General features: G+C 38.7%; 1 protein-coding gene across 1 annotated transcript in view; it reads left to right on the top strand.

Annotated features, from left to right (window-relative positions):
- LOC126485089 (piezo-type mechanosensitive ion channel component) overlaps window positions 1–26,401 on the top strand; it is a 699,946-nt gene that overhangs the window by 622,522 nt on the left and 51,023 nt on the right. Inside the window, exons 40-42 of the mRNA XM_050108694.1 lie at window positions 5,316–5,530; window positions 7,057–7,215; window positions 24,851–25,225. Of these exons, the coding sequence (XP_049964651.1) occupies window positions 5,316–5,530; window positions 7,057–7,215; window positions 24,851–25,225 (749 nt within the window). The remainder of the gene's footprint in view (window positions 1–5,315; window positions 5,531–7,056; window positions 7,216–24,850; window positions 25,226–26,401) is intronic.

Raw genomic sequence — 26,401 nt, 5'->3', positions numbered from 1 at the left:
TTTGATCAAAAAGGCTCAAAACTGCTCTTGTCTGGTTGAGAGAGGAAAAGAAATCACATCCCAACAAGAGTGCATCAAAATGCATTCCACTGTATGTCACTAGGTAGCCTCACCAATATTTAGTGAAATGATGCATTATGCATGGTTTGTTTCAAACAGTGTTATGATAATGAATCTTTTATAAACGTAAACCAAGTTTCTTTTTATATAGAAACTTTAAAGCTTACATGTAATTGTAAAAATGCGACATTTATAATGCGTGCAACATGCAGAGAAAATAACTACTTCCCTTGATTTTATGATAAATATCATCCCAGCACCTGTGAATCATCAACTGTAAAATAATAAAAGTAACTAATTTTATATGAGAAGTTCTCATGGAAAACTGACAATCCCTTCTGGAAATTTTTTTCCAATCCCAGGTTTCCCTTTGCCTTTTCTTTTCAAGACTTTTATGAAAGTATTAATAAATACGATATATTGGACATTACTTCACTTCATTTGCAGTGTAAGAAAGATAAAAATTGAAAATATAAAGTGTTTCCTCACAGGGACTCGACCATCCCACAACCCTCATATTACCATTCTATACTCTTTCAGTGGTGCCAACTGTTGCCTGTAAAGTACACTAACGTAAATGGCTTGTGCCTCACCTGACCTGCATAGAAAATGCTATTTTTCTACTAAATGCTTAGTTATCTGGAGCTCCCGGATCTGACACTTCCTTTTCTGGCAAAGCCTTGCACGGACCATAAATCTGATCAAAGTCAATGACGACGAGTACAGTGCTTGCAAAATGCCATAGCCACTAGATGCGCCATCAGCTGGGAGAAGCGTGGTGAGAGCAGCAGAGGTGGGGGATCACTCAGAGTGCTGTATGAAAAATGCCAAGCACTGGAGGTGAAGTGCCATCCTAAACTGAAGCCTACACTTGTAAATATTACGTGGGGCCCCTCCATGCCCACAGTTGCATTGTGACCATTCAGAGAGATCTGTGACCTCTTCTTTGGTTAGTATATAAAAAGAATTCCACTGAAAATGCAGAAATTTATTGATTCCTGTTTATTAATCATTTGTAACTTTTAGAGAAGAGCCACTAATGGGGAATTTTAAGTAAAATCTACACATTTCTCTTGTTGCCATGTTAAAAATTTTCTTCTTTTGCCAAAACTCAGTGAAGTTTACACAGTCTCATCTCACTAACATGCTGTTCAGATGTAATTGTGAGAGAATTCTGAAATAGTGGTTTATTAAGTTTTTAACTGAGGAAAAATTAAGGTCAGCAACTTACGAAAAGAACATACTCAGTACTAAATAAATGTGTAATTACTTCACTTATGTTGTTTCAAAACACATCACATTTCTCAGTTCACCAGATATCAATGGCTCTTAAAAATTACAGTCTCTCATTGGAAAAATCTGTAGTTAGTGGTCTTGCAGTAGCATTCTCACTTCCTGCACATGGGGTCTTGGGTTCAATTCCCGGCAGGGTCAGGGATTTTCTCTCACTCAAGATCATTGGGTGTTGTTGTGTCATCTTCATCATCACTGTTCATGTCTTACTTCCACATAAATATCGCAGTAACTGTGACCATTAATGAAATGATGGGCACATCATAGTGAACCTGACATATAAAACTACAATTAAAGGTTCTGTAAAATTCTTTGAGGAGGATTACAGGACATGCATGTCAATTCTGTCATCACCAGCCAGCCCAAAGATGGCAAATACTTGTTGGCCTCCCCTCCTGAACGTAAGAATGAACTTGCCCAGCTCTTTGGATGGTTGCCCAGCTCTTTGAATGGAAACTGGTTACTGCACATTGGCCACTGTATCCTGCGCGGCTTAAAGATGTGACCCCCCTTGTGAAAGGTCATTCACTATTGGTTATATAATGTAGATTTGCTAATTATACTTGTCAACAATGTTACCAGTGCAATGCTCCAGCATTGTTTCAATTCTGTTGCTGAATTTATAGAGACCAAATTACCCCACGTGTAACTATGAGGTGTGTTTTTTAAGTGAGGTCTGTTTTGTTGTAGACACTAGTAATTCACTAGCTTACCGCAATGAGCATGTGCGTCGTGTACCAGCATGCCTCGGGAACAACTGTGCTCAGTTTCAGCACTGTAGCTAACCTGTACGGTTCATTTCTGTGCTTTCAAAATGTTTAAGACTATCAACTCCCTCACCGCATGTGAGGTTCGCTCAGTGATACGGTTTTTGACAGCAAGGAACCTGTCTCCTGCAGAAATTCATCAACAGATTTGTGAAGTGTACGGCGATACTGTTATGAGTGAAAGCAAAGTGCGTAAGTGGGTATGAGAATTCAAAGATGGCCATGACAATGTCCATGATGAGGACCACTGTGGTCACCCTTCTTTGATTACAGATGATTTGGTGGCCTCAGTTGAAGCGAGGATTCGTGATAACAGGCGCTTCACAATAATAGGTCTCTCAAATGAATTTCCTGATGTGTCAAGATCAGTGCTTTACAACATTGTTACTGGACACCTAAAGTTTAGGAAACTGTGCTCCCATTGGGTCCCGAAAGACTCTAACAGAGGACCACAACTACCAAAGATTTGAGTGTGCTGTGAAGTTCTTGACTTGTTATCATGAAGAAGGTGACGGCTTCATGAGTCAGATTGTAACTGGAGACGAAACATGGGTTTCACATATCGTGCCTGAAACAAAGCAACAGAGCATGGAATGGAGACACACACACTCGCCTGTAAAGGTGAAGGGCAGACAGACTCTGTCCCAGTGCAAAATCATGGCGTCGGTGTTTTGGGATAGGCATGGTGTTTGGTCGACCTCATGCAACGAGGAACCACTATCAATGCAGAAGCATACTACCAAACCCTGAGAAAGCTACGCAGAGCAATTCAAAACAAAAGGGGTGGCATGCTGACAAAGGGAATTGTCATTCTCCATGACAATGCAAGACCTCACACTGCAGGTCAGACCCGCGATTTATTGGACAGTTTTGGCTGGGAAGTTTTAGACCACCCACCCTACAGTCCTGATCTTGTGCCGAGCGATTACCATCTGTTCCTCCAACTCAAACAACACCTCAGTGGCAATCGTTACAATGATGATGACAATGACGATGTGACAATGGCAATGAACTCTTGGTTATCGGAGCTGGCAGCAAGTTTTTATCAGAAGAATGGGGAAAGGGAATACTAATTTCAGTGTTCAAGAGTGGAGACAGAGAAGTATATGATAACTGTTGAGGGATCACACTTGTATCACAATTAGCAAAAATAATGGAGATTATAGTGGAAAGAAGATGAGAAAAACAGTGAAAGGTTACTTGGAGTAGGTTTTCAATGTGGTAGATCAACAGTAGACCCAATCTTTAGTATGAGACAGTTGATGGACAGGCATTGGGAGTATGGGAAAGATCTTCTAATGATATTTCTTGACTTAGTGAAGGCTTACGATAGTGTCCTGGAGAAAAGGTTTGGGAAAATTGGAGAGAAAGGGAGTTGGAAAATAAACAAGTGAAATTCTTCTAGGAGTGTATGACAAAAGATATTCATATAGCAAGGGAGATGACCTTATTGCTATCTACCAATGATATTGTAATGTAGGGAACCAACAGTACAAGAACCAAGAGACATCTTAAATGAAAAGCTGAGAAATATGGAATGAAATGCTGTGTGGAGGAAAGCAAGACTACAGCAGAGACATAGAAGGCAAGGGACAAATTAATAGTCAAAGCCAGAATGTTGAAATTGTGGATAACTTTAAATAATTAGAAAAGAATGCAAGAATGGAGGCAGAAGCTAGCAAAAGGATACAACAGAGAAGTGCTTTTTACCAGTGTGGGAGGGTTGTAGTCTCTGAAAGGGAGGTGCCAATAAGTGTAAGGAAGTCCTGTACAAGACATACTTCATGCCCATGCTGATGTGTGAGTCAAAGACCTGGCCAAAGACAAGAAAAGAGGAGAGTAGAATCCAAGCCAGCGATGTGAAATTTCTAAGAAATACTTTACAAAAAACTAGGAGAGACAATGAGAAATGAAGATGTTATGAATGAAACTGGAGTAGAAAATTTGAAAAAGAGAATGGAGAAAAACAGGTTAAATGATTTTGGTATGTAAAGAGAAAAAAGAAGGTGGAAGAATACCAAAAATATGATGGAGGCCAAGTTTCAGAGCAAGAGGGAAACCTAAAGCAGATGAATTGACCAGTTTTAGAAGAAGGAATCTGGAATGGAACAAAACAGTTACAGAAGAAGAATGCTTGAAATATGGGAAATAGGAGAAGTACCTTAAATGTTACAACCCAGCCTGATGCTGAATAAAGTGAAAACCAAGACGATGATGATGATGATAAATACACATTTATTTAAAAATAGGAATAATTGTTTAAAACCTGTCATCACAAAAAGATAGATGTATTTTGTCCTTCAAGGTGTATGTCTTTAAAAAAATGTCATTGCAACTACAAGCTACATGCTTCATTGACAATTGCTACAGTTTGTATCCCATTTCATAAACAAGGTTTTATGGATAAATAAATATGCAAATATATAACAGATACATTATCAGTGTTCATTTAAGAGGGTGTAAGCACTGTGGTTGGGCTACTTATTATAGAGATTAAAAATGTTTTAACAAAACTGATTATTAATAGCACCTGCAACCACTATTTTAAGGTTTTTTCTACTTTTAAATAATTGAATAGATGCTAAAGGTAAATACACTCTGAAGGTGGTCTGTATGCATCTCCTGCTATTTACCATTCATTATGACATCTCACTCTGTTGAGCATACATTGAAATGCTCCTAACTGTTTAATTTATTAACATCAGTGTTTCTTGTGCATATGCTAATTCATGATGTGTATAGCAGCTCCTTCTTTCTCTGTATGTTTTGAAGAATTTAGATGCCAATATAAATTGTGTACACTTATCATGTGACCATTGGTATAACTAGATTAAGGGAGTCAAATTACATCAGTAGTGTTTAATGAATGTCTGCAAGATTTGTGACCATGGAACTAATATTCTGAGGCATTTTACCACAGTAAGAAGTATTAAATGATGTAATGTAAGCCATGAATTCACCTCAGTTCTGAAATTTGTTGGACATATTTCTTAGTGTTTGAAACTGTATTGTTCACATCACTTTTTGTACATAATTTTACTTAAAATCATTGTTTTATTTATTTGGTTATATGTGTATACAGTCTGAGGCATTTTTGTACAAATATGTTTATGTTTCATAGTCACTTAGTTGTGATATCCAAACTGTATCACTTAATAATTTGAGTCTAAACTGTACCACTTTCTCTCTTTACAGACCCAGCAGGGTGATGGTGGTGTCTCATCATATCTACAAGAAAACAAAGTACCTGTTCCTTTCCTAGTTATGATGATACTTCAGTTTGCACTTATAATTATTGATCGGTCACTATTCTTGCGGAAATTTATTCTCGGGAAGATAATTTTTCAGTTTTTCTTAGTTATTGGAGTCCACATATGGATGTTCTTTGTACTGCCTGCGGTCACAGAAAGGTTTATATTTTACTAATTATTATTCTGCTGTCTATGAATAAGAAATTATTGGATAGTCTTAATATCTGTGGAAATCCTGGTACATTCAATTTCACAACCCTTATCCCCTCCTCTCTCCACATTAACCATAAAAATAGTGAATTGCACATATCTTTTGATGTTGGTCTTCGTACCTCCCTCTTTTTCTCCTCATCTCCTATTCCTGCATTTCCTATTCATTTTTTTCTCATTTTCCACCTTTCCAACTCCCCTCTCCTCCTTTCCTCCACAAACTGTTCTCTTCCTTACCTCATCTGACCTCTTTTTCACACTTCTCTCCTCATTCTTTCTTCATGTTCTTTACCTCCAGTTCACATCATGCTCTCATCCTTTTCCTTCCTCCTCTCCTTTTCCTATTTACCCTCATATTTTCTTGCTCATGTCCTGGCCCTCCTGCTCCTCTGCTGTTCCTTCTGCTCCCCTCCTTTTTCCTCCTACCCTTTCTTTCCATCCTCCTCCTACTTATTTCTCCTCTTGCCCCTTCCTCCTCCTCTATCCCCTCTCCCTCCTCTCCCTCCTCTACCCCCTTCCTCCTCCTCCTCCTCCTCCTCCTCCTCCATTGTCCCTTCTCCTCTTCCTTCCCCTCTCCCATCCTTCTCCTCCTCCATCCTCCCTCTTGTCTCCACCTCCTCCATCACATCCACCACCAACTTTATATATTGTGTGTGTGTGTGTGTGTGTGTGTGTGTGTGTGTTTCTGTAAGAGGTAAGAGTTAGTATTATTTACAAGTTGTTACTCTGCAGCTGTGTGCTTGTACAATTTCTAGAGATGTATGGTAATGCATTGGCTTTATAAAACTGCCATTAAAGATAAGAGTTCATGTTATTGTGCTTGTTTACTAAGATTAGCTGTCCTAAAAGTATATGTGGTCTTGAAGGGTGTCCTGGCATCTATCATGTTAAATGATGATGATCTTCATTACTCTTTCATAATTATTTATTCTTAATGGCTGACCTTGTGCAGCTTGTAGTGTTCCAGCCTTTAAGTGTGTTGTCCACAGTAAAGGCTTTCATAAATAATGCTGGCACTGTTCAGCACAGACATATTCAACAAATAGCTCATTAGTGAATAACTGCCTTTTCTGTGCCAAAGCTAGATTCATTAGATGAGTGGTCTGTAATTCTTTGTAATTTTGCCTTCTCTACTCTTGTGAAGTACTTTCATTGTATTAGTGGTCAGCCTCAGGAATAGAAGACCTCTGATGCACAACAAATTGCCCAAAAATCGTTGAGTACCATAAAATTTCAAGGAAAAAATTTAAAAAAAATTGGTTGCAGAAAACACTTCAGTTACACTGCACAAAACTCTTGAGTGTCAGCTGTGAATAATATGTATTCATTTATATGTATTGCATGATTTTTGCGTGTTTATTCAATTTTATTATAATCATCAGTGTTTCTTTCATGTATGTGTTTATCTTGACTGGCATCTTTTTTATAAGAGTAAGTGAACTTTTTCAGAATCAATAAATCTGTATAAATTCCAGGCCTTTTAATGCTTCTCTGCCACCCCAGATGTGGTACATGGTGAAATGCTTCTACTTACTATTATCTGCATACCAAATAAGGAGTGGTTATCCAACTAGGATATTACGGAACTTCTTGTGCAAGAAATATAATATCATCAATCTCTGTCTCTTCAAGCTGTAAGTAAACAAACTTGAAGTGGGAATTTATTTTTTGAAGTGTTATCTTTTTTAAGTTTAAGTAGCTTCTCATTAGAAATCAGCAACAAGTAATGCCTTGGGATGAACATTTTAAAGGCAGTTTTGTAAGAAATTGTTACACTGCCAGTGATGCCCTAATGAAGGTACTGACTTGGATTCTGCCATTGTGGATACTTGCTCATTTCACTGTGTGTGTGTTCTGCTGCTCATTTCATTAGCATAGTGAAAACAAAAAATTCCAAGAATGAGAGATAGATGTAATAACATATCAACAGAACTCACCATAACGTTAAAAGTTTGGCATTTCTAGCTTAATGTCTTAGTAGATATGATTTTATTTGCACTAGTTTGTAAATTGTATGGTGTGCTTTATATAAGTAGTATCATTATTTATGTTGTCAGGACCATCAAAGCACTTGGCCTCAGTGCTGAAAATTCAGTTGTATATGTGGAGAGAGAATGGAAACTCCTGGAGCCAATAAATGTAGCTCCTTAAACAATAGATCACACCCTGTTTCTACAGCAAACTGAAACTGGCATTTCCAAAAGGGGGAATCATAAAAAATAAAGTACTTGTTCTCCATTCTCTCCCCTTCCATCAGTCTGTAAGCTCCCTTGCAGAAAATCTGTTACAGTTTATCTAGGTTAGCACCCACTGCTTTGCTCGCATAGACTGTATGATCTACACAGATTTTTGTTTTCTCTAATCGAATTTTTATGTTGTCTATAAATTGCAACACCTTCTGAACTTTTCAGATTAATTAAGGACATGGTCTTTTCCGAATGTTTTTTCTGACCAAAAAGTGATTCTCATAGGTGGAGCCCAAGGTTTTTGTTAATCATACCTTTTGCATTTTTTTGGTGATATTTCTGTAGGATATTTCATCCTTAACACATATTTCTGTGTATCTAACCAGTAACTGAAATATCAGTTTTCATAGATTTAGCGTTAAAAAGTTTTTAATATAACAAAATATTTTCCTAAAAATCTTCATCCCTTACTTCACCTCCCTTAGGGGCAGAATTACCAAAAACAATCAAACACATTTCTATTTTCTTTCTATTAAAAAAAAAAAAAAAGGGGGGGGGGGGGGGGGAGGGAGGGAGAGAGAGAGAGAGAGAGAGAGAGAGAGAGAGAGAGAGAGAGAGAAGACAAATGTCAGTTTTCATAGCTGTAGCTTTAAAAATGCTTTAGTAGTTCTTGAATTGTGATTTATTTTCAAAAAAACTTTCGGCCACTAGTTTAGCTGCTTAGAGGCTGAAATTTCAAAACTACTTAAATATGTATTTTATTATTTCTGACTGAGACTAGATTACAATTTTTGTAGGTCTAGCTTCAATGTTGCCTTAATATTTCACCCCTTAGGGCTCGATTTTCCAGAATCAGTGAAACACATAATTTTTCATTTCTAATCAAGAAGCCAAAACCCAATTTTCATAGATGCAGCTTAAAAACACTTTCACAATGAAATATTTTCGTAAAACAAAATTGGAAATATCTCCAGAAACAGTGAAACATGTATTTTTTATTTGTAACAGGTATGCCAAATACAGAGTGAGATTTTCACTCTTCAGAGGAGTGTGCACTGATATGAAAGTCCCTGGCAGATTAAAACTACTCTGGGGGACCTTTGCCTTTCGTGGGCAAGTGCTCTACTACGTGAGCTACCCAAGCACGACTCTCAACCCGTCCTCACATCTTCAGTTCTGCTAGTACCTTGTCTCTTACCTCCCAAACTTCACAGAAGCCCTTCTGTGAAACTTGCAGAATAGCACTCATGGAAGAAAGGATATTGTGGAGACATGGCTGAGCCACAGCCTGGGGGATGTTTCCAGAATGAGATTTTCACTCTGCAGCGGAGTCTGTGCTGATATGAAACTTCCTGGCAGATTAAAACTGTGTGCTGGACCGAGACTCGAACTCAGGACCTTTGCGTTTCGCAGGCAAGTGCTCTACCATCTGAGCTACCCAAGCATGACTCACGACCCTTCCTCACAATGGTAGAGCACTTGCCTGTGAAAGGCAAAACTCCAGAGTTAGAGTCCTAAGTCTGGTACACAATTTTAATCTGCCAGGAAGTTTCAAGCCAAATACAGATATTCATAGATTTAGCTTCAAAAATGCTTGCATAATGAAATACGTCTGTAAAAACTCTCATTCCCTTTCTCACCCCCATACCCCCCGGGTGGTTGAATTTCCAAAAACAGTGAAACACTTTTTTTTTTTTTTATTTCCAACTGAGAAGCCAAATTCAAATTTTCATAGATTTATCTAAAAATGCTTTCATAATGAAGTAATTCATAAAATATTTCATCCTCTATTTCACTCCATTAGGGGCTAAGTTTCCAAGAACACCGAAACACACAAGTTATTTATTTGTCACCAAGAAGCCAGATACGAATTTTCATAGATGTAGGTTTAAAAATGCATTAGTAGTTCTTAATTATAATTTATTTTCAAGAAACTCTCACATGCCTATTTCCCCCCATAGGAGTTAATTTTCAAAATATGTAAACATATATTTCTTTATTTCTGACTGAGAAACTAAATATCATCATCTCTTAATTGACTCCCTTAATTGTGGAATTTGGAACAATCCCTTCCTAAATGATGCCTACATTATAAGACCAACACCCTCATAAACACACACAATCAAGGTTGAAATCCCAGAACAGAATACTGTCCTGTACAGTATTACCGAGAGATTTGAAATAAGAGAAGTTATTAAGTTAAATTTCACTATTTAATTTCATTCTCAAAATACAAGCTAATACTTCTAATAAGTTGATGCCATACAAGTTCCATTTAAAGTTCACAATTTTAATCTTTTACAAAAATTAGTCCATTACTAGATGTATGAATTTAGCTGTTTCTTTTTTGGGTTGGTCAAAGTAAAGTGTGGCACCATAAATGATGTGGACTCTCTTCCAAATTTTGCTTGTAAATGTTGAACAGTCAGGTTTATTTCCATTATGTATACATGCAACAATGAAATCCCCAATAATGGCAATAAAATTCTCTCTTCACAATAACTCACAATACTTATCAATAAAATTTTCCTCAGATTGATTTGATTTTATCAAGGAAACAGACAAAGCAGTTTCAGCTCACTACTGCCTGCACTGAGACAGGTTTTATTGTGTGGGTTCACTCTCTGTGATTCTAGTACCCTTAAAACATAGTACAAGGCCCTTTACTAGTTCTTTAATTAGCATGATTTCCTCACGAATTGATTACCTGTAATATTGTGTCTTTTGATCTGTAACATTTCACACTGGGATATTAGCTGTGGGGCACCTCCATCACCCCTCACCACACAATCTACACTTAGGGCTTCTTTCTCTATAGCCATCATGTGTAGGTGTTCTTAAAGTACCCATGACCTGTCATTAGTCCAGCCTCAAGTTTAGTCTGTCTCTTCAAGCCAAGTATTACAGAACGTCTCTTAAAACATCACTTTGGTAACATTAGCTTCCATTAGTTTTGTTTCTGGATCATAGTCTAATATTCTATGTGCTGCCTTCTGATTCAGCTTCACAGTTTTTATTTAACTATCACCTTAGTGATGATTAGGGCAGGATCCAATCGAATAAATGGAACTGTCACACCTGTCCTGGTCGGTCTATCAGCTTGTTCATTGCAGCTGATTCCTGGGTGACCAAGACCCACAGCAAGTTTACCCTGTTGGTTTCCCCCCAGTCTGACAAGGTCTTTGTGGCATTTTGCAGCAGTCTTTGATCTTGTTGCAGGGTCTGATAGAGATTTCAGAACCGCTTGGCTTTGTGAATATACAGAGTCTAGCTGTTATTATCTTTGTAGTGCCTACACAAATTCTCCTCCACAAGTATCCTGATAGCGGATATTTCTGCCTGGAATTCTGTGTCCAGCAGAGAGATTGCTGTCTCTAGTCTAGCTGTACACCATAAACGCTGGTCACAGCACCTTCATCTGTTTTTGACCTGTTGCCAAACCAGACTGTCTCCCCTGCATGATGTCATGTTTCATTCTTCCAGTGCTCCCTACTTCCATTTCTTACACTAAAAGATTTATTGAAGCAGCTGGAAGTTGTTAAATAGTCAGTCAGCATTTCCCTGACCATTCCTATATTTATTGTATTCCATTTATTGGCATGGGATTCAGGATATCCTAAAGATATCCAATTATTTCCATTTTTTTAGCCAGTATGCCCCTACTGCTGCTGCCAGGCAAGTCGGTGCACCTTACATAGCTCCTTAGCAGCCACCTTCTCCTCCACTATACTGCAGCCCAATGAATTACCACTGCTCTTATTACAGTGGTTTTTTCAAGAACAAACTCTTGCAGTGTAGCCCCAGCTGAAACCCGCCAGAGTCAAACAAGAATATCTGAATGGCTCAAGCAAGCCAAGAATCTGTGGAAGGTTATAAACATTCTTGTCAATTATCAATGTACACAACACTGGAAATGATTATGAAAGTGTGTGATGTGATTCACAAAGACCAAAGGCGGACAATTCACAACGTTTGTAGCAGACTTGGGCTGTCATACACTAGCTGTCAGTGGATTCTAACCAATGAACTGTACACGAGACAAATTGCAGGAAAGTTTGTTTCTCGCCTTCTCAGCATCGACCAGTAAAACCTCAGGATTCAGACATGCACTCAGCAGTAACAAAGAGTTCAAAAGTGTCCAAAATTCTTATCCAGAGTCATAAAAGGTGATGAATCTTGGGTCTACAGTTAGGACCGTGAAACAAAGCAGCAGTCATCATAATGGAAAATGCTGCCTCCTTGAAGGCAAAAAATGCTCAACAAGTTCACAGAAACATGAAGTCATTTCTGATCAGACTATCAACAGGCAGTTTTACTTTAAAATTTTGAAGTGACTGAGGGAAAATGTTCACCTTAAATGACCAGAGTTGTGGAGGAAAGACTGGTTGGTACACCATGACAATGCACCCATGCACAGCTCACTCGTTGTGAAGGGATACCTGACCACAAACAACATGGCAATGGTCCCCCACCCTCCCTACTCATCAGACCTAACCCAATGTGACTTCTTCCTGTTCATGAAGATGAAAATTGCATTGAAAGGGCGAAGTGTTGACTCAGTTGAAAACATCCAAGTGCGATCACAGTAGATCCAACCTGCATATTTCCAGGTGTCCTCTCAAAAATAGGACCGACTCTGGGACTATTGCATACATGTCCAAGGTGATTACTTTAAAGGTGACAGAGGAAATTAGGACTTAAGTATAGTTTTATGATTTTTACGATGAAATTTTGGATATTTTGAGTTGCAATTCATATCAGCAAAAAAAGAGATATCTGATATCAATTTTGATTCCGTGAGGCAAGGAATTACTTCACCTTTTATGTCTAGAAGCAAAGTAATTTCCTCACAAATTGCAAAAAGTCATCATGAATCTTACTGCTGCTGATCCACTGCACACTGCAGTGATAAGGTATTGTATATCTCCGTACTCAGATTCAGTATCTTGAAAAAACCTCTTGAACTGGTGGTGGTTGATGCTATGCCTTTGTACAACATTGACATTCTTCACCACAATGTCCACTACATGACAACATTCCGCAGTTTCAGCACACAGTACCTCCTGATGAATGAAACAGTGTATACCACAGACATCCTTTCCATAGTCACTCTTCAGTTTATTTTGTAAGTGATAGCAAAAACCTTGCTGACATCCAACCATTTTTAGCCCACTGTCTGTGGCCACAGAATGTAGATTTTTGCACAAGTTCATTGAAGTCCATAGACCCACATATTACTTCAAAAATACATTCTTCTTGTACAATCCAGTGATACCATATTTAGCAGCTCCACTGCAACTTGCATTTGGATATGCACACTACATACAAACATAACAAGTTGAGCACAATTGGATATATCTGTGCTCTCATCTCATAGTGTGAAAGAAAAAACTGTAAAACTCTGGGCATTATTCCTGAGTTGTGCCTCCATATCAGCTCTCATATCCAGGATTTGATGGAACACCATTTGCTTGGAGAGACAAATGCCTTTAAATGTTGCTAATACCCTTGGGACTGTGCATTCCGCTACTGCTACTGGATGTGATTTAACAAGAGGCTCCAAAGAGAGTGGTTTGGCAGCCAATGCTATAATGTGAGCTACTTTGTAACTTGCTTGAGTTACGGCTTCATGCAGGATTTCTTCAGAAGCATTCAGCTGAAATAAATAAACTTATTACAATAGTACAAGAAGTTATTTTACAATTGTCAATCACAATATTTTTAACTTACATTTTCCTTCATGTTGAGCTTCAAATTGGAAACAACTTCCTTGCAAGCTTTCTCTTCTATTTGATCATCATTGTGTGTATCTTTTTGTTGTACCTATTGCGACTCAGCATCTCCGCTATATGGTGAGTAGCTACTTTCCTTCTCTGGTATTGTAACTAAAGAGAGATGTTTCTTCTAATGAAGTAGACTGTGGGCTTTCATGACTAGACATTATTGTTGCTGCACATGTGAAAGAACTGAACAGGCATGGGTGCATCTGTTACTTGTACCAACAGAGTACTAGCATGCGTAACATCAGCTCCCCTCACTGCCGCATCTCTGAGCTGAGGCCATGAGCTGTCATCTCCATAAAGCACTCACTGGAACAGCCTTACTTAGGCTCGGGCTAACCCATGTCTCCACAATATCCTCCCTTCCGTTAGTGATATTCCTACAAGTTTTGCAGGAGAACTTTTGTAAAGTTTGGAAAGTAGGAGATAAAGTACTGGCAGAAGTAAAGATATGAGGATGGATTGTGAGTCATGCTAGGGTTGTTCACTTGGTAGAGCCATAATCCGCGAAAGGCAAAAGTCCTGGGTTTGAGTTCCAGTCTGACACAAAGTTTTAATCTGCCAGGATGTTCCAAAGCAGTACATACTCCACTGCAGAGTGAAAATTCACTTTGGATCTATAGCACAACTTTAAAAACTTATCAAAATTTGCTTGGATATTTGTGCACGTGTTTTCGAATAGTGCTTCATTATATAAGTAAGCGCATCCTGTAAAAAAGTCAGAGGTTACTGTTAATATTTCATGCAAGATCATTTATATACAACATGAATTGCAAGGGTCCCAATACATTTTCCTGCAACATACCTAAAGTGACTTCTAGTTCTGTCGATGCCTCTCCATTGAGGATGACGTAATGCATTCTCCCTGCCAAATAAATCGTCAGTTTGGTCACCTTCTTTATTGGACACCCAATATAAATGTAAATGTTTGTGTGTTCAAATGTTGCTTGAAAGTCCAGAAATACTACATCCAACTGATCGTCTTGATCCATGGCTGTAAGGATATCATAAGAGAAAAGCACTAGTTTCGTTTCATGAGATGGACGGTTTTGGAATTAATGCTGGTTGTCATGAAGGAAGTCAAACTGTTCAAGATAATTCATTATGTCTGAGCCCATAATATGTTCAATGATATTTACTGGTGGTTTTGTGTGTCACTCCTGTTACTCTTCTTACAGATGGGTGTGATTTTTTAGTTCAAGTGATCTAATATATATTATGAGAATGAGCAGGACCAACTCAGTTGCAAATTCTTTGTGGTTTATATATATATATATATATATATATATATATATATATATATATAAAATCAAAGATGAGGTGACTTACCGAACGAAAGCGCTGGCAGGTCGATAGACACACAAACAAACACAAACATACACACAAAATTCAAGCTTTCGCAACAAACTGTTGCCTCATCAGGAAAGAGGGAAGGAGAGGGGAAGACGAAAGGAAGTGGGTTTTAAGGGAGAGGGTGAGGAGTCATTCCAATCCCGGGAGCGGAAAGACTTACCTTAGGGGGAAAAAAGGACAGGTATACACTCGCACACACACATATCCCCTCTCCTTCCCTCTTTCCTGATGAGGCAACAGTTTGTTGCGAAAGCTTGAATTTTGTGTGTATGTTTGTGTTTGTTTGTGTGTCTATCGACCTGCCAGCGCTTTCGTTCGGTAAGTCACCTCATCTTTGATTTTTTTTATATATATATATATATATATATATATATATATATATATATATATATATATATATATATATATATAGGGAAACATTCCACGTAGGAAAAATATATCTAAAAACAAAGATGATGTGACTTACCAAATGAAAATGCTGGCAGGTCGACAGACACAAAAAACAAACACAAACATACACACAAAATTCAACACTCGCGCGCACACACACACACACACACACACACACACACACACACACACACACACATCCATCCATCCACACATATACCATATACCATATATGTGTGGATGGATGTGTGTGTGTGTGTGTGTGTGTGTGTGTGTGTGTGTGTGTGTGCGTGTGTGCGAGTGTATACCCGTCCTTTTTTCCCCCTAAGGTAAGTCAAACCCACAACCTTTCGTCTTTCCCTCTCCTTCCTTCTTTCCTGATGAGGCAATATGGAATGTTTCCCTCTATTATATATATACACAAAGATGATGTGACTTACCATACGAAAGCGCTGGCAGGTCGATAGAAACACAAACAGACACATACATACACACTAAATTCAAGCTTTCGCAACAAACTGTTGCCTCATCAGGAAAGAGGGAAGGAGAGGGAAAGACGAAAGGAAGTGGGTTTTAAGGGAGAGGGTAAGGAGTCATTCCAATCCCGGGAGCGGAAAGACTTACCTTAGGGGGAAAAAAGGACGGGTATACACTCTCTCTCTCTCTCTCTCTCTCGCTCGCGCGCGCGCGCGCGCGCCCACACACACACACATACACATATCCATCCATGGAGATATATACACTCCTGGAAATGGAAAAAAGAACACATTGACACCGGTGTGTCAGACCCACCATACTTGCTCCGGACACTGCGAGAGGGCTGTACAAGCAATGATCACACGCACGGCACAGCGGACACACCAGGAACCGCGGTGTTGGCCGTCGAATGGCGCTAGCTGCGCAGCATTTGTGCACCGCCGCCGTCAGTGTCAGCCAGTTTGCCGTGGCATACGGAGCTCCATCGCAGTCTTTAACACTGGTAGCATGCCACGACAGCGTGGACGTGAACCGTATGTGCAGTTGACGGACTTTGAGCGAGGGCGTATAGTGGGCATGCGGGAGGCCGGGTGGACGTACCGCCGAATTGCTCAACACGTGGGGCGTGAGGTCTCCACAGTACATCGATGTTGTCGCCAGTGGTCGGCGGAAGGTGCACGTGCCCATCGACCTGGGACCGGACCGCAGCGACGCACGGATGCATGCCAAGACCGTAGGATCCTACGCAGTGCCGTAGGGGACCGCACCGCCACTTCCCAGCAAATTAGGGACACTGTTGCTCCTGGGGTATCGGCGAGGACCGTCTCCATGAAGCTGGGCTACGGTCCCGCACACCGTTAGGCCGTCTTCCGCTCACGCCCCAACATCGTGCAGCCCGCCTCCAGTGGTGTCGCGACAGGCGTGAATGGAGGGACAAATGGAGACGTGTCGTCTTCCGCGATGAGAGTCGCTTCTGCCTTGGTGCCAATGATGGTCGTATGCGTGTTTGGCGCCGTGCAGGTGAGCGCCACAATCAGGACTGCATACGACCGAGGCACACAGGGCCAACACCCGGCATCATGGTGTGGGGAGCGATCTCCTACACTGGTCGTACACCACTGGTGATCGTCGAGGGGACACTGAATAGTGCACGGTACATCCAAACCGTCATCGAACCCATCGTTCTACCATTCCTAGACCGGCAAGGGAACTTGCTGTTCCAACAGGACAATGCACGTCCGCATGTATCCCGTGCCACCCAACGTGCTCTAGAACGTGTAAGTCAACTACCCTGGCCAGCAAGATCTCCGGATCTGTCCCCCCATTGAGCATGTTTGGGACTGGATGAAGCGTCGTCTCACGCGGTCTGCATGTCCAGCACGAACGCTGGCCCAACTGAGGCGCCAGGTGGAAATGGCATGGCAAGCCGTTCCACAGGACTACATCCAGCATCTCTACGATCGTCTCCATGGGAGAATAGCAGCCTGCATTGCTGCGAAAGGTGGATATACACTGTACTAGTGCCGACATTGTGCATGCTCTGTTGCCTGTGTCTATGTGCCTGTGGTTCTGTCAGTGTGATCATGTGATGTATCTGACCCCAGGAATGTGTCAATAAAGTTTCCCCTTCCTGGGACAATGAATTCACGGTGTTCTTATTTCAATTTCCAGGAGTGTGTGTGTATATATATATATATATATATATATATATATATATATATATATATATATATATAATGGAAGGAAACATTCCACGTGGGAAAAATTATATATAAAAACAAAGATGAGGTGACTTACCGAACAAAAGCGCTGGCAGGTCGATAGACACACAAACAAACACAAACATACACACAAAATTCAAGCTTTCGCAACAAACTGTTGCCTCATCAGGAAAGAGGGAAGGAGAGGGGAAGACGGAAGGAAGTGGGTTTTAAGGGAGAGGGTAAGGAGTCATTCCAATCCCGGGAGCGGAAAGACTTACCTTAGGGGGAAAAAAGGACAGGTACACACTCGCACACACGCACATATCCATCCACACATGTGTGGATGGATATGTGCGTGTGTGCGAGTGTAAGGTAAGTCTTTCCGCTCCCGGGATTGGAATGACTCCTTACCCTCTCCCTTAAAACCCACTTCCTTCCGTCTTCCCCTCTCCTTCCCTCTTTCCTGATGAGGCAACAGTTTGTTGCGAAAGCTTGAATTTTGTGTGTATGTTTGTGTTTGTTTGTGTGTCTATCAACCTGCCAGCGCTTTTGTTCGGTAAGTCACCTCATCTTTGTTTTTTTTATATATATATATATATATATATATATATATATATATATATATATATATATATATATATATATATATATACCATTATTATCAGTGTTTGTAGATTACTATCAGTCACAATTTGTTGGTAGTTTACTTTACAGATGTAACCTGTAATAGCTGCCTTTGTTAATGAATAACTATATTTATTCAACAACATTTAAGGCTCTTTTTCATAATGGGACATATGATAATCAATGCCCTGAAAATGGATATTACTAAAATTCAAGAAAGAAAAACCGAAGTGAACATGCCACGTTTTCTGCAAGATATTTCGACAGTTTCCGAAAAGTGGACAAAGGTGAAGTGCAGCAGCCACAAACAAAAAGTACAAGATCAAGAGAATTGTGAAATAAATGTAAGCTTCGTGCACGACAACTTATTTCAAGTACTTTCCACAACAGATTGTGGAAGTGCAGTGTTTAGTGATAGTGCTCATGAACCATGTGAAAAGCAAAAGGATCTTGTAAATAAGCCAGAACAAAAGAATTCGTTGACACAAAAAAGTAAGAAATCCGACGTAAATTTAGGAAACAAACATCTGCCGGCCTTATATAGTTCCGATGGATTATCGTCTTGTGTGAAAAAGAAAGAGGAAATAAACACCTCAGTTAGGCCTACATTTTGTAGCTCCAAAACAATTACAAAAATCGAAATATATTCAGATAGCCAAGGGCGAAACATAGCTACTGACTTTCGTAATAAAAGCAATGTGAACTTGACTTCCATGGTGAAACCAGGTGCGAAATTCTGCACAGCAACTGCAATAAGCCACGAAAAAATTCCCACATTAAGCAACAAAGACTTTGCCGTTTTCCTGGCGGGAACAAACAACGTTGCAAGAAACGAAAAACAAGATCTGTTGCTTTCACTAAAAAGGCGACTGTATGAACTAAGATGTACTAATGTCATTGTATTTTCAGTACCACATCGTCATGACCTAGCGGAATGGTCCTGCGTTAACAAAGAAGTGGAAAGTGCAAATAGTGAGATGAAACAGATATGCAAACGATTCGAAAATGTGACTTTCATTGATATAAGCAAACTAGGAAGGAGATTCCATACTAGACATACTAGACATTTCGTAATTGCAAAAATAATAGAAATAGTAAATGCCAAAATGAAAGTGAGTTGTGACACTTCAAACATAATTCCCCTCAAGGACAAGACCCACAAACTACTTGGTGCATCTGAAAATGAAGCACCACCACTACAAGACAAGTGTGATGTTCTGACATTGCAAGAAAACACCCCAAGTGCTAGCAGTTCACAAGGAAGCATATCAATAACAACAGAACCAACACCTGAAGTATCAGAAACAGCTACATCATCATCATCATCAACAACAACAACAACAACAACAACAACAACAGAAATGACAGCATCAATGACACCGGGAGCTACACCAGCACCAGCAGCAAGCAACTCACCATATCCCAGTGAACGACCTACAAGGTGCAGAAAACCTGTCCTTCTGGAGGATTTTTGGTACCTCGCCAGGGCAAGGAAAGGAGTATGACACCACAGAATGTAAATACAAATGTAACCAGTTCTCATCCTCATCACCTGCAGATTCTAAGCTTAAACATTCAGTGTCTTAGAAATAAATCATTAAAACTTGAGGTAGCTATGAACAGTGCAAATATTGACTGCATGTGCATTGTGGAGCATTGGTGCAGAAGTTTTGAACTAAGTATCATTAATATTCATCCGTTTAAGTTGGCAAGCCAATATTGTAGAAAAAATACCAAAAATGGAGGTGTATGTATATTTACCAAACCAAGTATCAGCTATAAAAGAAGGTGTGAAGCTGAATCATTGAGTGTGGAAAATCATTTTGAAGCTGCAGCTGTGCAGTTCAATGGAACACAGGGAAAAGTCATAGTCATAGCAATATACAGACCACCTACTGGTGATGCAGACATATTCTTTAACCAATTAGAAATATTGCTTAACACTCTGTTCACCGATAGAGCCACTGTAGTTGTGTGTGGGGACTTCAATATTAATCTTATGAGTGAAAGTAGGCTGAAAGACCAGTTCCTAAATCTGTTATGTAGTTTCAACCTGCTTCCACACATACACACACCCACAAGAATAACAAATAATACAGTCAGTCTTATTGATAATATATTTTCAAATGTAGGACGCACAGAAGTTGAAGTAACAAATACTGATTTGGGATTATCAGACCACAATACTCTTGTCCTCAAAATCCCTTCAAGGCCACTGAAAGAGAAAAACACACACTTCATGTATAAAAGAAATTTTTCTACAGAGAACTGTGTAGAATTCATAAATATGCTAAACAATGAGGCTTGGGCAGAAGTACTATCCCTAACAAATACAAATGATGCATATAACACATTTTCTTCCATTTTCATGGGATATTTTGAAATGTGTTTTCCAAAAAAGCTGTCAAAAATCAGGTCACATGGCAATACAAAGCCAAGTTCTTGGATCACAGCTGGCATCAAAACTTCCTATGGAACTCTAAAGAGACTAATTTCTAAAATGAAAACATCCACAGACCCACAATTCATAGAATATGTCAGGAATTACAAGAGGGTATATAGAAAATTAATTGCTAAAGCAAAATTCATGAGTAATGATAGTTTTATAAGACAGTCTGAAAACAAATCAAAAGCCATATGGGGTATTGTGAAGACTGAAACGGGGAAGAGTTGTGAAAGCCAGGACATTAGCCTCAAAAATTTTAAAAATGTCAATATTAATAAACAAGATTTGCCAAATTATATTAACAATTATTTCATAAATGCAACAACTTCATTAAACTTAAAATTTACAAACGAAGAAAAACCTGAATATGGAAAAACAGCTTGTAGTATGAGGGTAGAGCCAACAAATGAGGGTGAAGTGTTGAAAGTGATACAAAGCTTGAAACCCAAAATGTCAGCTGGCATAGATGAGGTGCCTGTGTCAATCATAACAAGGACAGCACCACAAATTGCAAAGCCCTTTGCACACACAGCCAATTTATCATTCAGTGAAGGAGCCTTTCCAGAAAGGCTGAAAGTTTTGAAAGTGAAGCCATTATTTAAAAACGGCGACAAGTATAAGGTAGCATTTTCAAAAATATTAAAAAAACTGCTGAAGCACCGAATCAACACATATCTAAATGACCATAATTTACTTAACAGAAATCAGCATGGCTTCCAAGCACGTAAAAATACCGAAACAGCAGTAATGTGCTACACTGAACAAATAATCAAAAATCTAGAAAAAGATTATAGTGTAGTAGGAGTAAATTTAGACCTCTCCAAAGCTTTTGACACTGTGAACCAGGACATTCTCTTAGAAAAATTGGAATCATTGGGTATACATGGGATAGGAAAAAAATGGTTTGAATCATACCTAAAAAGCAGAACACAGGTTGTAGGACTGACATCAACTTACTCCAACCACAAAATAAATTCAGTATCAGAGGCAAAAAATGTAGAAATAGGAGTACCACAAGGCAGCATCCTAGGGCCCATACTGTTTCTTGTCTATATAAATGATTTTCACACCTCGGATGATGCAGCCAAAGCAATAATATTTGCAGATGATACTAGTGTGATAATAAGTGCACCAAAGCAATTGCTACCAACAACTGCTGATAAAGTACTAAATTACATCCACTCTTGGCTCAATGCAAACAGGTTGATATTGAATGTAAATAAAACAAATTATATGCAGTTTGGGAAAAGATGTCAAAATGTAAATCTCGATCTGGTGTGGGGTGACAAAGCCTTAGACAGAGTGACATCCACAAAATTGCTGGGGATTCATGTGGATGAAAACTTAAATTTTAATGACCACGTAATAAAACTTGCACAGAAACTTAATTCAGCCTGTTTTGCTCCCAGAATTATTGCAAATGTTTGTACCTCAGAGGGTGCCAGAATGGCATATTTTGGCTATTTTCAATCTCTTGCCACATATGGAATAATATTTTAGGGTTCCACAACAGGGCGCCTAAAATAAATTTTTTTTGTTGCAGAAGAGGCCCATCCGAATAATAACTCACAGTCATCCACAGACGCACTGCAAACCCATATTCAAAAAGCTTAGAATACTTACTGTACCATCCATTATACATATACAAATGTGTATTGTATGTCAGGACCCACATTGCAGATTTTCAGACAAATGCAGACTTTCATAACTACAATACCCGAAATAGCGCAGCACTCCATACTCAGCAAACAAAAAGGACGAATACACAAAGGCATGTGAGCCATATTGGTGCAAAACTGTACAACGCACTGCCAGTCAACATCAGGCAGTTAGAAGATGATGACAAATTTAAAACAGAATTTAAAAAATTTCTAGTAGAACAATGTTTTTATTGTGTAAATGACTATGTAGGTCAATAAATTTTTTTCTGATGATATTTATAAAGGCAAAATGGAAAATATTCAATATGTACCTAATCATTCATTACCTAATCATTCATTACATTTACATACTTAAAGGACAGCTGTTGTGTGATGTAAATATATACTTAAGCAGTGTTGTGTATATAAGGACTTGCCGTTTAGGGAGGACAAAACTAAAGCCTTATGAAAAACAGACTATGCATTTAAAATAACAAGCAGGGGTGTATATAGGCTATATTACTTTCATTGTATTATTATTAACCTCTTTGTATTATTTTGTTTCATACTTTTTTATGTATATATTGTTTGTGTCCATTTCTTTGAAATGGCTTGACAACATCCATACAATATTTATTGTCAATGGATGGATAAATATAATAAATAAATAAATTATCAGATACAAAATCACTTGTTTGTTAGCAGAAACAGAAATCAATGGTATCAACAGCTGCTTCAAAATGTGTGTGTCTTTTGATCCACAGTGTGTATGATTAACATAAAATGTGAGAGATCATCACCACCCACAGATATGTTCCAGTTTTCCCTGTCTACACTTGTAATTTTGTCTATTTCTTATGGTTACTCTCACTTTTTATTGACCAGTGGAATGACAAAAGAACATATAATGTTTCAGAGGCTGGTTCCAACTGTAATTGGCCATTATTTATTTTGTGTGTGTGTGTGTGTGAGAGAGAGAGAAAGAGAGAGAGAGGTCATTTATTTTTTGTGTGGGTCCATGCACTCTGTACTGAGAGCTAGAACAAGTTCTGATTTTAGCAGATAGTGATATATGAATAATTATTTTCATAAATATCGCAGCTACAGTAAATGATAATGAGTTTGCACTCACCATCGACCCCCCTCTCCCCCCGTCTCTCTCTCTCTCTCTCTCTCTCTCTCTCTCTCTCTCTCTCTCTAAAGCCATCGGCACACGGACTGTGCATCCGAACGTTGAGCATTGAGCATGCCGAATTTCTGAAGTCATGGCATGGAATAGCACATTGGGGAGTCTTTCCAAACATGCAGAGCAATATCTAGCATGTCAGATATTCTGAACGTGCATATGAGCATTGACCAATGAGGTGGCACAATGCCACCTATGTCACATGCACGCCATTTCTGAGCACCAGCAAATTGTGAATCACTCTAAAACCCATTGTTAACTGTGTGATTCATTAAAATAAAATAATGAAAAACATCATATTCATGGCAAAAGAATTATTGTAACTTGTGTATTATCAGAGTATGCCATTTTAAGGCAACGCCACACTGAGGATCTACCAAAAACGTATTTTTCTTGATACAGTTTGTTATAATTCAATTTCAGTTACTAACATAGCTATGATTAAAGAGTTTAGCATGTGGCATCATGCTAGGGCTGGCCATCAATGGTTTGCCGTCAGTTTAGTGTAGTCAGTAGAGTCAACGATTCACTATGAGGTGCGTGATATGGCAATGGTTTGCATGTCACCACATCTAAATTTTTTTCCTAACACTCATGTTTTTAGTAGGTTCTAATGCTTTATTATTAGTTTAATATAAGTATGTACTATAATATTTGATGTTGTGTAAATGTAAGTTCACCTTTTGTTGCGGGGTGAGTTTGTTAAATTGGCTTAATCTACAGGAAAGCTTGCACTACATGTATAAAAATATTTTGCTCATTTTTCTTTTAAGTTTCATAGCTCATAGTCTGCTACTAGATAGGAACAGTGATCAAATAAGAATAACCTTGGGATTTTACTAAAATGTGGGAATGATGAAATAATGTTTATTTTATGTGTAGAACTATTGCAAATTTGTATTGAACTGTTTGTAATGGAACTTTTATAAGTATGTGTCCTTGTTGATTGGATGCGGTAATTTCCTTTTTGTCTTAAAACATGTACATGGATATTGAAGTTTTTATTTGTGTATATTACATGTAGAATAACATGACTAACTTCTGAATAGTGGAGGAAATGTGCATTTTAATAGAGCTAACATGGGGATTTTATGGGTGCCTGTCAAGTAAACTGTGTAATTTACGAACTGGAAACATCCCACAAAAGCCACTGGAATGCGTTGCAATGGCGTATACCATGTTGGGGCCCACATACCGTATGCACAAGTTGCATCGTTTCTGAGCGTTAAGCAGCACGTTGAACTCAGCATGCTCAACATTGATGCTCAACAGCACAGTCCATGTGCCAACAGCTCACCAAGGCTGTCTGTCCTGTTGTCATATAATTCTCGTCTATGCTTTTCTGAATCCAGTCAGTTCTAATTTCATCTCTTTTTGCGAGTTGTCTGTTGCCAGAATAATGGTATTCCTTTTTGTTGGATTCATTCACACCACTAATTTTCTTCCATTTCTTTGTTCATGTATATTATATTTCTAATTTGCAGGTTTATGGTTACACCATTTCTTTTTGAGCTAAGAGCTCTCATGGATTGGGTATGGACTGACACTTCGATGACACTGTTTGACTGGCTCAAAATGGAAGACATATTTGCAAATATATTTGAACTGAAATGTGGGAGAAGAATGGAATCAGAGTATCCACAGCCAAGAGGACAAAAGAAGTCTCCTACTACCAAATACCTGATGGGTGGAGGATTTCTATTTCTTATAATAGCTATTATATGGTTCCCACTAGTGTTCTTCGCACTAGGTAACACAGTGGGAGAACCTAGTGTTCCATATGAATTTACCTTGGAGGTTAGAATTGGAGCATATCAGCCAATTTTTAAAATGTCTGCTGGAAACTCTACTATCCACAGGTACGTATGAGCCAGTGTGGTCTAATTATCTTAATACTTTGCATGACTTTTTATTCTTAATTCTAAACAGTTCAGAATGTATTTTAAATTGCAGATGAGCGTTAAAATATGAGGTTTATTGTCAAATTAAAACTGTGGCCTGGAGTGGGACTAGAGCGACATTGGTTGCCTTTCACTGGCATTGCTCATAGTTTCTTTGATGATTGCTCGAGATTTATTCAGTAATGGGGAAATAGTTAATATTAATTGCTTGTTAAGTCTTCAGGTTCATTTGAAATCTTTGGCCATACTGTTAAACAATTGGGCATGTAATAGTTGCAAGCCTTGTAAAGTGGCTGGTAAAATGCAGCAGAACCTCTTTGCCTCTCCACTGTTTCACAGCAGGATAACTGACACCCTGGCACTGATACCTGTGAATGGACTGCCTGACTTGTTCTGTGGTTTGGCTTCTTCCCAAGTTATCAAAACACCGACTTGGCACACATTAATCCCTGAAATCAAGCTACTGTACCACTGGAAGTGATAATACAATGTTATTCACCTGAGGGACACTGAATAAAAATTCTCATGATAGTTACTTTACAGTTCTTACTCTGGAGAACTGCTATCCCTTCCAATCTTTTTTCATCAGTTCTGAGTTATTAATACTGTTTGCGTGTTATTCACCAATGAAAAGAGAACAAGTTTTATGTACTACATGAAGAACACATTGAAACTACTGAAATAAATTACAAAAAGGGACACGATAAGTAAAATCAAGAAAGAGATGTAAATGAAGACACAGCAGGTAATGCACCATGTAGCATATGGTGCCCTCATTAAAAACAAATAACCAAAGAATTACACACATATACATGGATATTTTAAATTAGTAGTTATTGTTAAATAAACTGAACATAATTGTATACTTTGATTGGATAAACTGCAAAAATGGCAAAAGAGGATGCATACTGTAATGTGTAATGTTTGTATGAGTTTATTTTTACATTATGTGCAATCAGATTCCAGGATTTTATATACTCTGATCGGCCACAACATTATGACCAACTACCTAATAGCTGGTGTGTCCACCTTTGGCATCGATAACAGTGGTGATACATTGTGGTATGGAAGCAGTGAGATCTTGATAAGTTGCTAGAGGGAGTTGGCACTCATCTGCACTCATATGTCACGTAA

Source organism: Schistocerca serialis, chromosome 6 (assembly GCF_023864345.2).
Source record: "Schistocerca serialis cubense isolate TAMUIC-IGC-003099 chromosome 6, iqSchSeri2.2, whole genome shotgun sequence".
NCBI classification, from domain to species: Eukaryota; Metazoa; Arthropoda; class Insecta; order Orthoptera; family Acrididae; genus Schistocerca; species Schistocerca serialis.
This window is presented reverse-complemented; position numbering and strand designations above follow the sequence as displayed.